Source organism: Podarcis bocagei, assembly GCF_964188305.1.
Source record: "Podarcis bocagei genome assembly, chromosome: 13".
NCBI lineage: Eukaryota > Metazoa > Chordata > Lepidosauria > Squamata > Lacertidae > Podarcis > Podarcis bocagei.
The window spans coordinates 23,783,128-23,796,850 of record NC_138138.1 but is presented as its reverse complement, the minus strand read 5'-3'; the positions used below and the strand labels follow the sequence as shown (position 1 = coordinate 23,796,850).

Genomic DNA, 13,723 nt, shown 5'->3' with positions numbered 1-13,723 from the left:
CCCATCTGGCTGGGTTTCCCCAGTCACTCTGGGCAGCTCCCAATAGAATAATAATACAGTGGTACTTTGGGTTACATACGCTTCAGGTTTATACGCTTCAGGTTACAGACTACACTAACCCAGAAATATTACCTCGAGTTAAGAACTTTGCTTCAGGATGAGAACAGAAATTGTGCTCTGGCGGTGCAGCAGCAGCAGGCCCCATTAGCTAAAGTGGTGCTTCAGGTTAAGAACAGTTTCAGGTTAAGAACAGACCTCCAGAACGAATTAAGTTCTTAACCCGAGGTACCATAACAACAACAACAACAACAACAAAGCAACCAAACATCAGACATTAAAAATGTCCCTAATACAGGGCTGCCTTCAGATGTCTTATAAAAGTCTAATAGTTGATTATTTCCTTGACATCTGATGGGAGGGCTTTTCACAGGGTGGGCGCTACTACCAAGAAGGCCCTCTGCCACCTCACTTCCCACAGGGAGGGAACCGCCAGAAGGCCCTCGGAGCTGGACCTCAGTGTCCGGGCTGAACGATGGGGGTGGAGATGCTCCTTTGGGTATTCTGGAGCAATACAGGTGACCTAAGTTCTTTAAAAGCCCCAGCTGAACAGAAAAGTCTCCCCTTGACCCTGGCAAGAGCACAAAGATGGCACTAGGAGGGCCTTCCAGGAACACAGCTCCATAACTGGGGTACCACTCCTAAAAAAGGCAGTCGCCCACTTCTGTTCATTTGATGGGGCCGCTCAGCTGGGCTTCTGAAGAGGCAGGTACGAGAGAGTAGCAGGGTACGCACACTATAATAGAGTTTTTACTTATTACTTGTGTTGAGAACTTTCCAAACTGGTAGCTTCGCCCTAGAAGCCTGCTCACCCCTTTGCTACACTTTCCCTGTTAACTTATTTCCTCCCGCATCTCCCACCCAACCCTTGCCTGTCTCTCGTGTTTCCTAGTGCTGGATTGCTCGATGAACTGGCAGAGCCCCAGGGGCCTCGATCAGGTGGAGGGGCTGGAGGTGCAGAGGCTGGAAGTGGAGCTGGAGGAGACAAGGCAGGAAGTCCAGAATTCGCAGCACCGGGAAGAGCAGCTGAAGGCCGAGTGCGAGAGGCTGCAGGCGGAGGTGAAGCAGCTGCAAGAGACACGGGCTCAGGTAAATTTAAAGCCAGTTGGGAGAATGCGATGCAGTGGGGATATAAAGGGTGCAAATTCTGGAATGGTCTCCGCCAGTGTGGTGTAGTGGCTAAGAGTGGTAGACTCATAATCTGGTGAACCGGGTTCGATTCCCCGCTCCTCCACATGCAGCTGCTGGGTGACCTTGGGCCAGTCACACTTCTCTGAAGTCTCTCAGCCTCAGTCACCTCACAGAGTGTTTGTTGTGGAGGAGGAAGGGAAAGGAGAATGTTAGCCGCTTTGAGATAGGGTAGCAATAAAGCGGGATATCAAATCCCAACTCTTCTTCTTCCGCGGCTCCGGAGCTGCTTATTTACATGGGAGACTGTGGCAAACTGAGGAACGAAAATCTATTTTGAAATCCATGCAAGGTGTGACCGTAAAGTTCGGCGAACGGTCCTGGAAATCGGACAGCGAGAAATATTCAAACATATAATCGGCATCGGAAACCCACGAAACGCTCACAGTTGTGTACGGAGATGAAGCTGTAACTCGAAAGACAGTGTGCGAGTGGTTTAAGCGTTTCCGTGAAGGGCGGCAAACCATCGAGGATGACCCTCAGTCTGGCAGACCGCCGACGAGCAAATGGCGGCAAATATCGACAGGGTTTGTGAGTTATTGATGCGGAATCGGCGTTTGTCCGTCCAAATGATGGCAGGAGAATTGCATATTCTGCATGAAATCGTTACTGAGTTGTCCCACCCTCCATATTCTCCCGATCTGGCCCCACCGGATTTCTTTCTTTTTCTAAAACTGAAATCTGCACCGAAAGGGCACAGATTTTCCAACATTTCACACGTCCAAGCTGCTGTGACGAGGGAACTGAAAGCAGTACGAGAAGAGGACTTCTCCAGAAGTTTCCAACAGTTCTACGAACGTTGTCAATGGTGTATTGTATCAGAGGGGGCCTACTTTGAAGGCCTGTGAGGCATGTATGTTTGAATATTTTTCGCTGTCTCATTTTTGTGACCATTCACCGAATTTTCCAGTCACACTTCGTAATTCCTAACAGACAATCTTCGGGAGCATGTATACTACAGGCCTAGGCTTGTGTGCAGACCGTACGTTTAAAGCACATTTCCCTCCACTCCTCAGTGACTCCTGGGAACTGAAGTGCGTTAAGGATGCTGGCAGTGGTCGCTCTGAGGGATCAACTACAGTTCCTGGGGTTCTTTAGGGAGAAATATGTTTTAAGTGTGTGATCTGTACACAGCTTCCAAACATATTTTGGATTGAACTTGGATGTTTGGGGCTCCTGGAAAATCTCAGAGATGGTGGCTTTGTGAGGGGTGAAATCTCTGTGGGAACTTTTCAAGCCCTCATAGGACCAGAGATTCCAGGGTGCTGTGGGAACGTCAAGACCAGATGACTCAGTCCATAGCACTGGTGTGGTTTTGTCATGGGCTGCGAGACCTGTGACATCGGAAGCTTACCTTAACACCTTTCAGTTAATATGCAGCTAGCTTGTGATAAAGATCAGTTCACAGCAACATAGTATACGGTGTATATTTTGTACATATTGCTGAGAATGCAGGGTTTGGGTTTCAAGAATGAAAACAGTTGCCCTGACTACAAAACAACAATAACAACAATGATCTATATAGGAATAGAGATAGACTTTCATTTTACAGAGTCCAGAAATACAGATCAGTGACAGTTTTATATTGCCACTCGCACAGATATGTGTGTCATCATGAAAGCAGGATGTTGTTATATTTAATAAAAATTATTGCTGTTGCTAAAATAATATATGGTTTCTGGATTGATTGCACAGTACTCATTCGAGACAAGTGGACTGGTAAAAGTACAGCTGTTTCCGTTTAGTAGGCTTTGCAATTTTCTCAAGGTAGCCACAAGCTACCTTTCTGTGGTGTGCTGTGACAAGAACAAGGCAAATTGTTGAGAAAGGGAGATGAAACCAACACTGTATGTAATATGAGGGGAGTCAGACTGAGTATGGATTCAGAAAGCCCATAGCTTCACCCTGGCCAAGGACAAATTTAGATTTAAAAAATCTGAAGAAGATTACTGACAGTTAAATTATGCAGTAACCTAGGGTTTCCCAAACGGGGGTCTCCAGCCATTTTCGGACTACAATTCCCATCAGCCCTGATCACCAAGCTAAGGATGATGGGAGTTGTAGTCCAAAAACAGCTTTGTGAAACCCTGGGCTACTGAATGATTACCTGGGCTACTGGCTTGTGTAGTCTGAAAACCCACACTCTGGCTCTGCTTGCTTTTATACACTTCCTATAGTGCAATTATTTAATCGCCATCTAAGTCAGTTTTGTCTTTGCATTATTATTGTGAGACGCTTTTTGGGGCCTTATGATGAACAGGCCAGATTAAGATGACTTTTAACAAATAAATACACTTTGCTTAATACATTCCAGTTGCAGAACGCATCTCCCAGTCAAGGGGCCCCTCTGTTTGGATTATTATTATGGAAGTGTGAGGTTGCGCTTGCTTCTTTCTGCTCTCCCACCCTATTATAACAGGGATTGTCTTAATGTTTCCTAGGACCTTGCAACGAGTCAGTCGGAGAGGGACATGGCATGGGTGAAGAAAGTTGGAGATGACCAGTAAGTGTCAATTCATATCAATGGGTGTTTTAAGTTTGGTGGGGTTGAATTCCTTGGGCCCCCTCCAGACACCTATTCTGTTGCAGCTGTATGCTGCAGCAACACACTCCAGTCACAATAATAGTGCATTCAATAATACTGAATTTGTTTTGCTTTGCGAGTTGTTCTTTGACGCTTTCCCAATGGAAAGTCAGGTCAGCGAGGCCTTGGGACCTTGGGAGCCAATACCTGACCCGGCTAACCTGCCTTGAACTTGCTCATCAACAGTTAGCACCAGGAAAGCAAACTGAGCAGCCACAAAGCTGGCCATAGTCCTTCCCACTATGGAGAGATGTATTGAATTTCAATTGATACGGCAGTAATGATTGCCAAATGCGCTTCTATGCGTATAAATTAGCTCATGCAATTTTTACGCAAAACTGTGTCATCTTTTTGGCGGTATATTTTGTTTCAGGGATAGTAAGGATAAGTGACCGCCCTACTTGCACCTCGCCACAAGAGCTTTTCAATAAGGAGCCAGCTGTGTGCTTAAATATATATATTTCTAATATTGTATATTAGAAATATTGTCTATTGGTCCTCACCCTGCACTTAGCTGTCCCTTGTGGCTCCTAGAGGCTGTCAGCATGTGACAGCAGCCACAGCCCAGGAAACGGCTTTGACTGACTGGCTAAACCAGGTTAGGGTAGCCAATGGGTCTCAAGCCCTTGTTGAGGTGGGGCTTCCACTGCATGCGAAGACAGGCTCCGGCGTATTGAGTGGATGAGATCAATAGTGGGTCCAATGGTCTGGAAGGTGATTTCTGCACTTGCTGTAATGGGAAGTGAGGGGCAGATGGGGCTCATCAAACTGGGAAGGTAGCCCATCTAGGAAGAAGGAAAACTCTAATCCTAAACCTCCCACTGCTTTGTGGGATATATTTGGGAGCAAAAAAGGCTAAGTAAGGCCTACAGAAATCCAGAGTGGAGTCCCTAAGACGGTTGGATGGCGCCTTGTAGGCCTCCTTCCAGCAACTCAGGCAGCCAAGCAGGTGCCAAACATATTGCTCTGCTTTCCTTTGGGGAAGATCAGTGAGGCCAAGAAGGGAGTCTTATTGTCTGGGCAGCCCAGGGGCAGTCCCTTTGGTGCTGCTAACACCGTGGGGTGACTTAACCCCCAGAGGTGCACTCCATTGTCTCTCAAGCTAGATGGATCCCAACAACAAGATGGTATATAAAATCATAAGGATGTCACCATGCTACAGTTCACTTGGCCACAGGCAGGCGGCACTGTGAACTATAGTTTGGCAAGCTGCTGGGCCATCCAGGGGAGGGGGAGAGATCCAAAGGATGGAGGTGTGGACAGGCAAGTGGCCCAGGTGGGACAAGGGATGTATAGCGAGATCTGAGGGTTGTTGTTGTTTTGGCGACGTATAAAGGGAGAGGAAGGGTGTTGGCAAGCAGTGGCGTAACCCCTAGCATGTATATATTTAGAAAGTTTTTATCCTATCTTTCTGCCTGACAGTAAGTCTCCAAGATGGCTGAGAATAAATTAATACATAATAATTTTTTTGTGTATGGCAGCGGTCACAGATGAAGGCTGGTTATTTGGGGGGGGGGGCGGCAGGGAGGGAATGAGGATGTAAAATGATGGCTCCCCAGGCCATAGTCTCTGGATTTAATGGTCTAACGGGGGAGGCTCTCTTTATATGGTGATGTGCCTTACTTTGCTTGATGCAAAAGATGGGAAACCATTCCTCCTCTATTGGGGGCCTTCCCTCTGAGGGTCCGGCTCCGAGGGCCTTCCGGTGGTTCCCTCACTGCGAGGTTACAGGGAACCAGGCAGAGGGCCTTCCCGGCAGTGGCGCCCGCCCTGTGGAACGCCCTCCCATCAGATGTCAAGGGAATAAACAACTATCTGACTTTTAGAAGACATCTGAAGGCAACCTTGTTTAGGGAAGTTTTTAATGTTCGGTGTTTTATTGTGTTTTTAATATTCTGTTGGGAGCCCCCCAGAGTGGCTGGGGAAACCCAGCCAGATGGGCAGGGTATAAATAATAAATTATTATTATTATTATTATTATTATTATTATTATTATTATTATTATCCCTCTCTCTCTGTTGAATGGGGCACTGGGCATCACTGGTGAGATTGTGCTGGAGACAGAACACGTGGCAATGTGTTCACAGACTAACACAGGGCAATCCCTCTGGAAATCTGGACAAGTTGCAATATTGTTGGAAATAATGCCCCCCACCCCCCTGGTATTAGATGCTCCCTTTTGTGGCTAGAGAACCAAGCAAAATGGAAACCCATATAGAGGGCAGAAGAGCCCGTGTTTTTTAAATTAAGTATACATTTTAGCAGCCCCTATGGCAAACGTTTGGTGGTGGAAGAGGTTTGGGGAGATGTGAGGGTTTGGGCTTTTGCTTTCTTGAAAAAAACAAAAAATCTGGCATTTCGATTTGCATGTTCTTTTTAATTAATTGAGGTTTGAGGGGGGAGGAGGAGGGGGAGAGGGGTTGCAGAAAGGGGGTGTGAAGTGTGAATTAAAAATGTGTCAAAGGGAGCCGATGTGACACCTACCTCCGCTCTTTATTTGTGCTGAGTGAGAAAAGAGGCCTCTGAGCCATAGATCTGTTTGAACTCTGCAAGGAGGCACAGAGGGAGAGAGGGGACCATGGTTCTGAATAAACAGTAAGTGTATTGCTTCCACTGATCACCTCCTCTGTAAAACAAGAACTGCTTAGTCACCGTCCTGACTCAGCTGAAATCCAGCCAAGACTATTGTCTGGTGGCTAAGAATCATTTTTTATTCTCCGCTCTTCCGGTCATTTCCCTTTACTGGGTCTCGCAGCAGCAGGTTGCGGTTCATCTCCCTCCTAAGGTTCCCTTGGTGCCTTAGCATTTGTGACATCCAGCATATTAACAGGAGCATTAATGGGCTGGTAACGCTGTTTTTGAGCTTGCTGTTTCAAATTCGTGACTCTGTCCCCCCTCAACATAGCAGCTCAAGAGCATATCCCAGTAGTTTTTACCTCAAACTCTACCCCCGGCAAATCACTAACAAGATGTGCCTTGAGAGAGGAGGTTGGGGGTCCATTTTTTCAGTGCACTTCTTCTCTCTTCCTCTCCTCAGAAAAAGAACCGAGTGTAAAGAGATGTGGCAAGAAAGCTAGAGCGGCAGTTTTGTTTGCTGCAGAGTGGTAATGAGGGTGGCCTTATTATAATGATGTGAGAGGGCAAGGACTCAGAGAGAGAGAGAGAGAGAGAGAGAAAGAGAGAGATGATGGCAAGGCCCAGGGCTGGATTTAGGTTTGATGAGGCCCTAACTCCTTGGGTAGGCAAACTAAGGCCCAGGGAATCCGGCCCACGGATGGTCCTGGAATCAGCATGTTTTTACATGAATAGAATGTGTCCTTTTATTTAAAATGCATCTCTGGGTTATTTGTGGGGCCTGCCTGGTGTTTTTACATGAGTAGAATGTGTCCTTTTATTTAAAATGCATCTCTGGGTTATTTGTGGGGCATAGGAATTTGTTCATTCCCCACCCCCCATATAGTCCGGCCCCCCCACAAGGTCTGAGGGACAGTGGACCGGCCCCCTGCTGAAAAATTTGCTGACCCCTGCCCCAACCTACTGAAGGTAATGGGGCCCTTTATATGTCCAGCTGTCCTTTGTCAACAACAAATTGTTGCTGTTTTTTGTGTTGAATATATGCTATATGGTAATTTATGGAACTAATAGGTATCTAAAGCCATTTGCCACTGTTGCTGTAGGTTTTTTATCTTATATTTTGGAAATGTACATCCAGGGTTTTTTTCCTTTAATTTTTTTTTTGGGGGGGGGGCCCAAGAGAGTGGGGCCCTAAGCTATAGCTTGTTTAGCTTATACGTAAATCCGGCACTGGGAAGGCCATAGGAACATAGTGAAAAAGGACCCGAGGGGCAAGGAGGAAGAAGAGGGAGCAAGGGAAAGGGATGGTGTTGGGAAGACACTGGTGCCCTCTGTTCATACTGGCCCTCTTACCTTGCCTGCGTCAAATTCCACATCTAATAAATGTAAGAAGAGTGCATATAATTAGCCGGTTGTTTTGGGTAAATGCTGAAAGTGCTTCACTTGCGCTCTTAGCTCGGTACAGTCGTCTGAGGCGAGGCAGAATTTGCACAGCTGCCTTGGTATCTATGGAATCCACTCCCACAAGAGGTAGTGATGCCCATCACCTTTAGAAGAGGATTAGACAAATTCCTGGGGAATAAGGCTGTGTCTGTGGCTACTTGTCACAAGGGCCACGCTCCGCCTCCACATTCAAAGGTGGGATGCCTGTGAATGCCAGTCGCCGGGGATTACAAGTGAGGAGAGAGCCGCTGTGCTGAGGTCCTGGCTTGCCTAGGTATCTGCTTGGCCACTGTAGGAATAGGATGCTGGACTAGACGGGCCTTTGGCCTGATCCTGCAGCAGCTATTCTTACGTTCTTAATTAGGTTTATTCTGTTTGCGGGGGAGGGCGCCAGGAACAAGGAGCAAAATGAAGCCGAGAGAACAATATGTCACCCAGTGCGCTGTTGAAAAAAGATTTGTACGGGGGACTTCCAGCACATGGCATGCATGTTTAACAGCCTTGATAAGACCATTGGTGTCTGGCATAACCTCATCTCCCTTGCATTGATCTCTTTTCTCCCTCCCCATCCCCAATTATTTGTTGAACTTCTCCAGTGACTAAAGCATTAATATAACTGATGGGAAATCTTTATTTACAAGATGAAAAAAGTTTGGATCATCCAGCAGCCTCTTCATTCTGCAGTTTCTCCCTACTCTGCAGTATCTTAATTCGTTTTAGCTGCTCCAGAATAGGCAGTGAATTCTCAGATGTTTTGGTGCTTTGCTAGAATAATTTTGAGGCAACTACCACAACCTTCTTCAAAAAAGGATGGGGCCTTCTAATTAAACCCGAGGCAGTCTAAAACAGCATAAGAAGTCTTCAACTTTGCCTCACTGCAAACTGCTGTTCTGGTTTTGCAGGATGTCATTTCTTCCATTACAGTGGTACCTCAGGTTACATACGCTTCAGGTTACATACGCTTCAGGTTACAGACTCCACTAACCCAAAAATAGTGCTTCAGGTTAAGAACTTTGCTTCAGGATGAGAACAGAAATCGTGCTCCGGCAGTGCAGCAGCAGCAGGAGGCCCCATTAGCTAAAGTGGTGCTTCAGGTTAAGAACAGTTTCAGGTTAAGTACAGACCTCCGGAACGAATTAAGTACCTAACCTGAGGTACCACTGTACAGATGCTGTTTCGAAACAGCCCAAATGCTGTTTTGTAAGGCACCTGAATGAAATCTCAGTTCTTTCCAAATTCAGTGGTAGCCCGCAAGACGAATGCCTCGCAAGACGGAAAACCCGCAAGACTGTTTTGGAGGCGCTTCGCAAGACGAATTTCCCTATGGGCTTGCATCGCAAGACGAAAGCCCATAGGGAAATGCTGGCGGTCGGGAGCAAAGACTTTCGCCCACAGCCGGCCTTCAGAAGAGGACCTCTTCTGAAGGCCGGCGGGGGGCAAAAGTCTTTGCTCCACCCCGCCTGCCTTCCCCCCGCCTGCCCCGGGCGATCTTAAAATGCTGGCGGGCGGGAGCGAAGCGTTCGCTGCCGACCCCCAGCATTTTAAAATCTCCAAGGGACAGCAGAGAAGTCTCTGTCTCGGGGAGATTTTAAAATGCTGGGGGTCGGGAGCGAAGCGTTAGCTGCCGACCCCCAGCATTTTAAAATCTCCCCCTGTCCCGGGGAGATTTTAAAATGCTGGGGGTCGGCAGCGCTTCGCTCCCGACCCCCAGCATTTTAAAACGCTGTTCCAAAGGGGGGGCGGGGACACCTGCCCCAGCCGCCCCACTTCAGAACGTTGTTCCGAAGCGGGGAGGGGGGGCGGGGACACCTGCCCCAGCCGCCCCACTTCGGAACGTTGTTCCGAAGCGGGGAGGGGGGGCGGGGACACCTGCCCCAGCCGCCCCACTTCGGAAAGCTGTTCCGAAGTGGGGCGGGGGGGCGGGGACACCTGCCCCAGCCGCCCCACTTCGGAAAGCTGTTCCGAAGTGGGGAGGGGGGCGGGGACACCTGCCCCAGCTGCCCCACTTCGTAAAGCTGTTCCGAAGGGGGGAGGGGGCGGGGACACCTGCCCCAGCCGCCCCACTTCGGAAAGCTGTTCCGAAGCGGGGAGGGGGGGCGGGGACACCTGCCCCAGCCGCCCCACTTCGGAAAGCTGTTCCGAAGCGGGGAGGGGGGGCGGGGACACCTGCCCCAGCCGCCCCACTTCGGAAAGCTGTTCCGAAGCGGGGCGGGGGGCGGGAACACCTTCTGAAGGCGGGCAGGGGGCGAAAGTCTTTGTCCCCCCTGCCTGCCTTCCCAGGGGCTTTTAAATCGCCCCGGACAGCGGAGAAGTCCTCCGCTGTCCGGGGCGATTTTAAAATGCCGCCCGCCACCATTTTAAGATCGCCCCGGACAGCGGAGAAGTCCTCCGCTGTCCCAGGGTTTTTTAAAATGCTGGGGGTGGGAAGAAAAGCCCTTGTGTCCCCCCCCCCCCCAGCCTTCAGAAGAGGTCGGGGGACAGACTGTCCCCGGACCTGGTCTGAAGTCGGTTTCCCTAGGAACGCATTAATTGATTTTAAATGCATTCCTATGGGAAACCGTGCATCGCAAGACGAAAAAACCGCAAGACGAAGAGACTTGCGGAACGAATTAATTTCGTCTTGCGAGGCACCACTGTTCTTGGTTTAGCTTGTGAAGGAAAACTGGGAGGACTCGGCAGGCAGCAAGTGCATACCGATAAATTTGTATACGCCCCATTTCACCATGAACCGTGAAAGATTCTACTTTTCAGGGAAGAGGTGCTTTTGACTGACAAATATCTCAGAGACATGGCAAGTGCACAGACCAAACAATGCTTGCCCACTTCCCCTTTCCCCTGTGTGTTTATAGAAGAAGCTGAGCAGAACATTTGTTCGAGGTCTTCATTATTTCCCCCTGTTCTTTTATTTGTGCCCCTGGCGAGCACCTGAAACCGCACAGCAGATCAGTTGCAATTAATTTTGTCACAGGAATTTATTGTTGTTGTCGCTTAACGCTTAGAAAGCACCTCAAAATTCCCATGCATCATACATGAATGCAAAAGCTGAGCTGGTCCCTGCCTGCACGTTCGCAATCTGGATACAAGATACCAGAGGTGCCAACTTGAATAAAATATTGGGGGGGGGGCTAGGTAGGTCCCACCCCACATAATTGATCGCTTAATGTGCTGCACACACACTATTCAAATGGCAATGCCCATCAACTTTGGTGGGGTCTGGCCCCCTCAAATATTTTATTGAGGGGCCCAAAGGCCCCTCGGCCCCTAGGAGTTGCCTCCTGTGTAAGATACAAAAGGGAAATGAGGAGGGACGAGGGAAGTCAGCGCTCGAGTGAGCAGCTGCTCCTTCACTGATTGGTGGAGAAATCCCCAGGGCAGTTTACAAAATTAAATTAAAATTTCAATAGAAAGCATTAAAAACTACAGAATCAAAGCAGCAGGATCTTAAAAGAGCAGTGTAAGAACATGGATCTGAAAACTTTGGGGGGGGGGGCAAGCTTTATTGAAAAATGTAAAAACATTGACCAAACATAAAGTGTCGTCTTCCAAGACATAAATACAAAACCAAACCAAAAACCCATAAAGATAAAAGCAGTTTAGATGGAAAGGCCTGATAAAATAACAGGTCTTTCCCTGCTGCTGAAATGACATCAGTGTAGGTGCCGGATGAGCCTTCCTGAGGAAGGCTTTCTACATTGGGGGCATCATAAGCGTGAAAGTCCTTTCCCTGGAAACTGCCACATGCCACACGACAGGAGAATTCAGAGCTTCTGATCCCCTGGATCACTGAGAGAACCACAGGATCACTTTTAGCATTCTTAGGACAGCTTTCAGTTTGCGCAGTTTTAAGTTCAGCTCAGTAGCTGATTCCCTAACTTATACAGTGGTACCTCGGGTTAAGAACTTAATTTGTTCTGGAGGTCAGTTCTTAACCTGAAACTGTTCTTTACCTGAAGCACCACTTTAGCTAATGGGGCCTCCTGCTGCCACCGCGCCACCAGAGCACGATTTCTGTTCTCATCCTGAAACAAAGTTCTTAACCTGAGGTACTATTTCTGGGTTAGCGGAGTCTGTAACCTGAAGCATCTGTAACCCGAGGTACCACTGTACTGGGAGAATTTGACATCGTTATAGGTATTGTCTCTTCCTTCTTTTCCCCTTTGAACCTGAAAAAAACCCCAAACAGATCTTCCTGTCATCCTTGGCTTGAGCCAAGTTGCATTTCATGTTTTGTGTCTGGGGTTTCATTTTATTTGTTTGCTTTTATCGATTGCCAGCACATCAGGTTGGGCCTTGTCCAGATCGCTCGCAAGGTGCGAGAGGATCCTTGACAACTGTGTGTGCCGTGCAAACGGAGAGAAGACAATGGCTTCTCATAAAACCAGATCAAATGTGCCACATTGTGTGTAGCGGGGGGGGGGCAGGGGGCAGGGCGGAACTCAAGTAGGCAAAGCTGAGCTGTGGACAGATAGAGAATGACACCGTGTGGAGGGGCTAATGTGGAAGTGTTGGAGTGCAGATGGCAGAGAGGAGCTAGAGGGCTCTGTTCCCCTTTGTTTCTGTTTTCACAATAAAGGAAAGAGCAATCCGTTTGGAGATCCATTGACTTAATGGAGATTTGCACAAAGAAGACAGCTGTGGGGTTATGTGTGTGGTGTGTGTGTGTGTATAAATATATATATATGCAACTTAGGGGAAATGAGGTCACTTGCTGAATTTTGTATTGCTGTAAGAACTGGATCCATCAATTTTGTACATACAGTATAAAAAATGGGAACCCAGTGGTCTATCTAGAGCTGCGTTTGACCGTACAACACTAGCAAGTCCAATAGGAAGAGGGTTGCTTTTGAGGCAGTGGATCAACAGAACATGGCCCCAGAATATGTTTTCCATGCCACGGGGAATAGCCAGGGAATTCCAGTGCTGCCCCTGAGCACCTGCCGCCTGACGAGGTAGACCCACTTTGCCAAATGGTAGGGCCGGGCCTGGGCAACGTCTGCTATCAGTCTCCCTGAAGTTGATGACGCCTTCAGTACTGGAGGGAGGCCGCTAGGGAGGTCCCAATATCGACAAGCCGAATATGCTGTTTTGACCTCTGTGTGCTTTATTCTGGCTTCCTACTTATAACTCTGTGTTCCAAATGCCCATTTTCATGCAAACTTTGCTGTCTCTTCCACCTGCCTGCCTCTTGGTTCAGGCACTGCAGCTCCTGAAGCATGCAGCTGCTGCGGTTAACTTTTCTTCGGTTCATCCTATTACAAATGGCCTCCGGGGCACAGTTGTGGTCTTTCCTTTCATTTCCAAATGTGCAAGTCGGGCAGCTGCTTAGTACTTAGTTGCGTTCCTTCCAAAACTTGTCTTTCATCTCCATCCATCCATATAACCATGCCTCCATCCAATTTATACTTCTGACAATTGAATCATATTTCAGGGGTTCACCCCTCTCAACCTGGCATTAACCACAACAACACAAGTAAAGAAAAAAGTAAGGAAGGGGTATGTGAGGCTGGAGCGCTGGACTCTTGGTCACATAGATGAGCTCATATTTGCCCATAATTTGACGTGGACAAATGCACAGGGCATGTCTCCACAGCGTCACGTTATTTAGTCCATGTAGGCATCGTAAGATTGGCAGCAGTGCCAGTCCTTGAGAGGAAGGAGCAACCAGCGCTTGCAGCTTTCTTGTAATTGCCTTTCTTGTAAATGCAGTTCCGTTTTTTGTAAACTCTGCTTTTCCATTGCTTGGCAATACGGAGCGCACAATTTAATTCTAAAAGGGTTTTTTTCCCTTTCCTTTGGTCTTTTAAACTTCCTGAACTAGTCACTTCTCCCCAAAACCTTAGCCACAGAAAGGCGGAGGGAACTGTAGGTTTTTAATCA

General features: G+C 48.1%; 1 protein-coding gene across 3 annotated transcripts in view; it reads left to right on the top strand.

Moving 5' to 3' along the window:
* The window catches only part of TBKBP1 (TBK1 binding protein 1), a 64,106-nt gene that overhangs the window by 23,852 nt on the left and 26,531 nt on the right, over positions 1–13,723 (top strand). For all 3 annotated transcript variants that reach the window (XR_014001269.1, XM_081166421.1, XM_081166422.1), the window contains exons 6-7: positions 950–1,146; positions 3,687–3,748. Coding sequence is in view for 2 of the 3 variants with exons in the window: in XM_081166421.1 (XP_081022547.1) it covers positions 950–1,146; positions 3,687–3,748 (259 nt within the window). In the remaining variant the exon portion in view is untranslated. The remainder of the gene's footprint in view (positions 1–949; positions 1,147–3,686; positions 3,749–13,723) is intronic.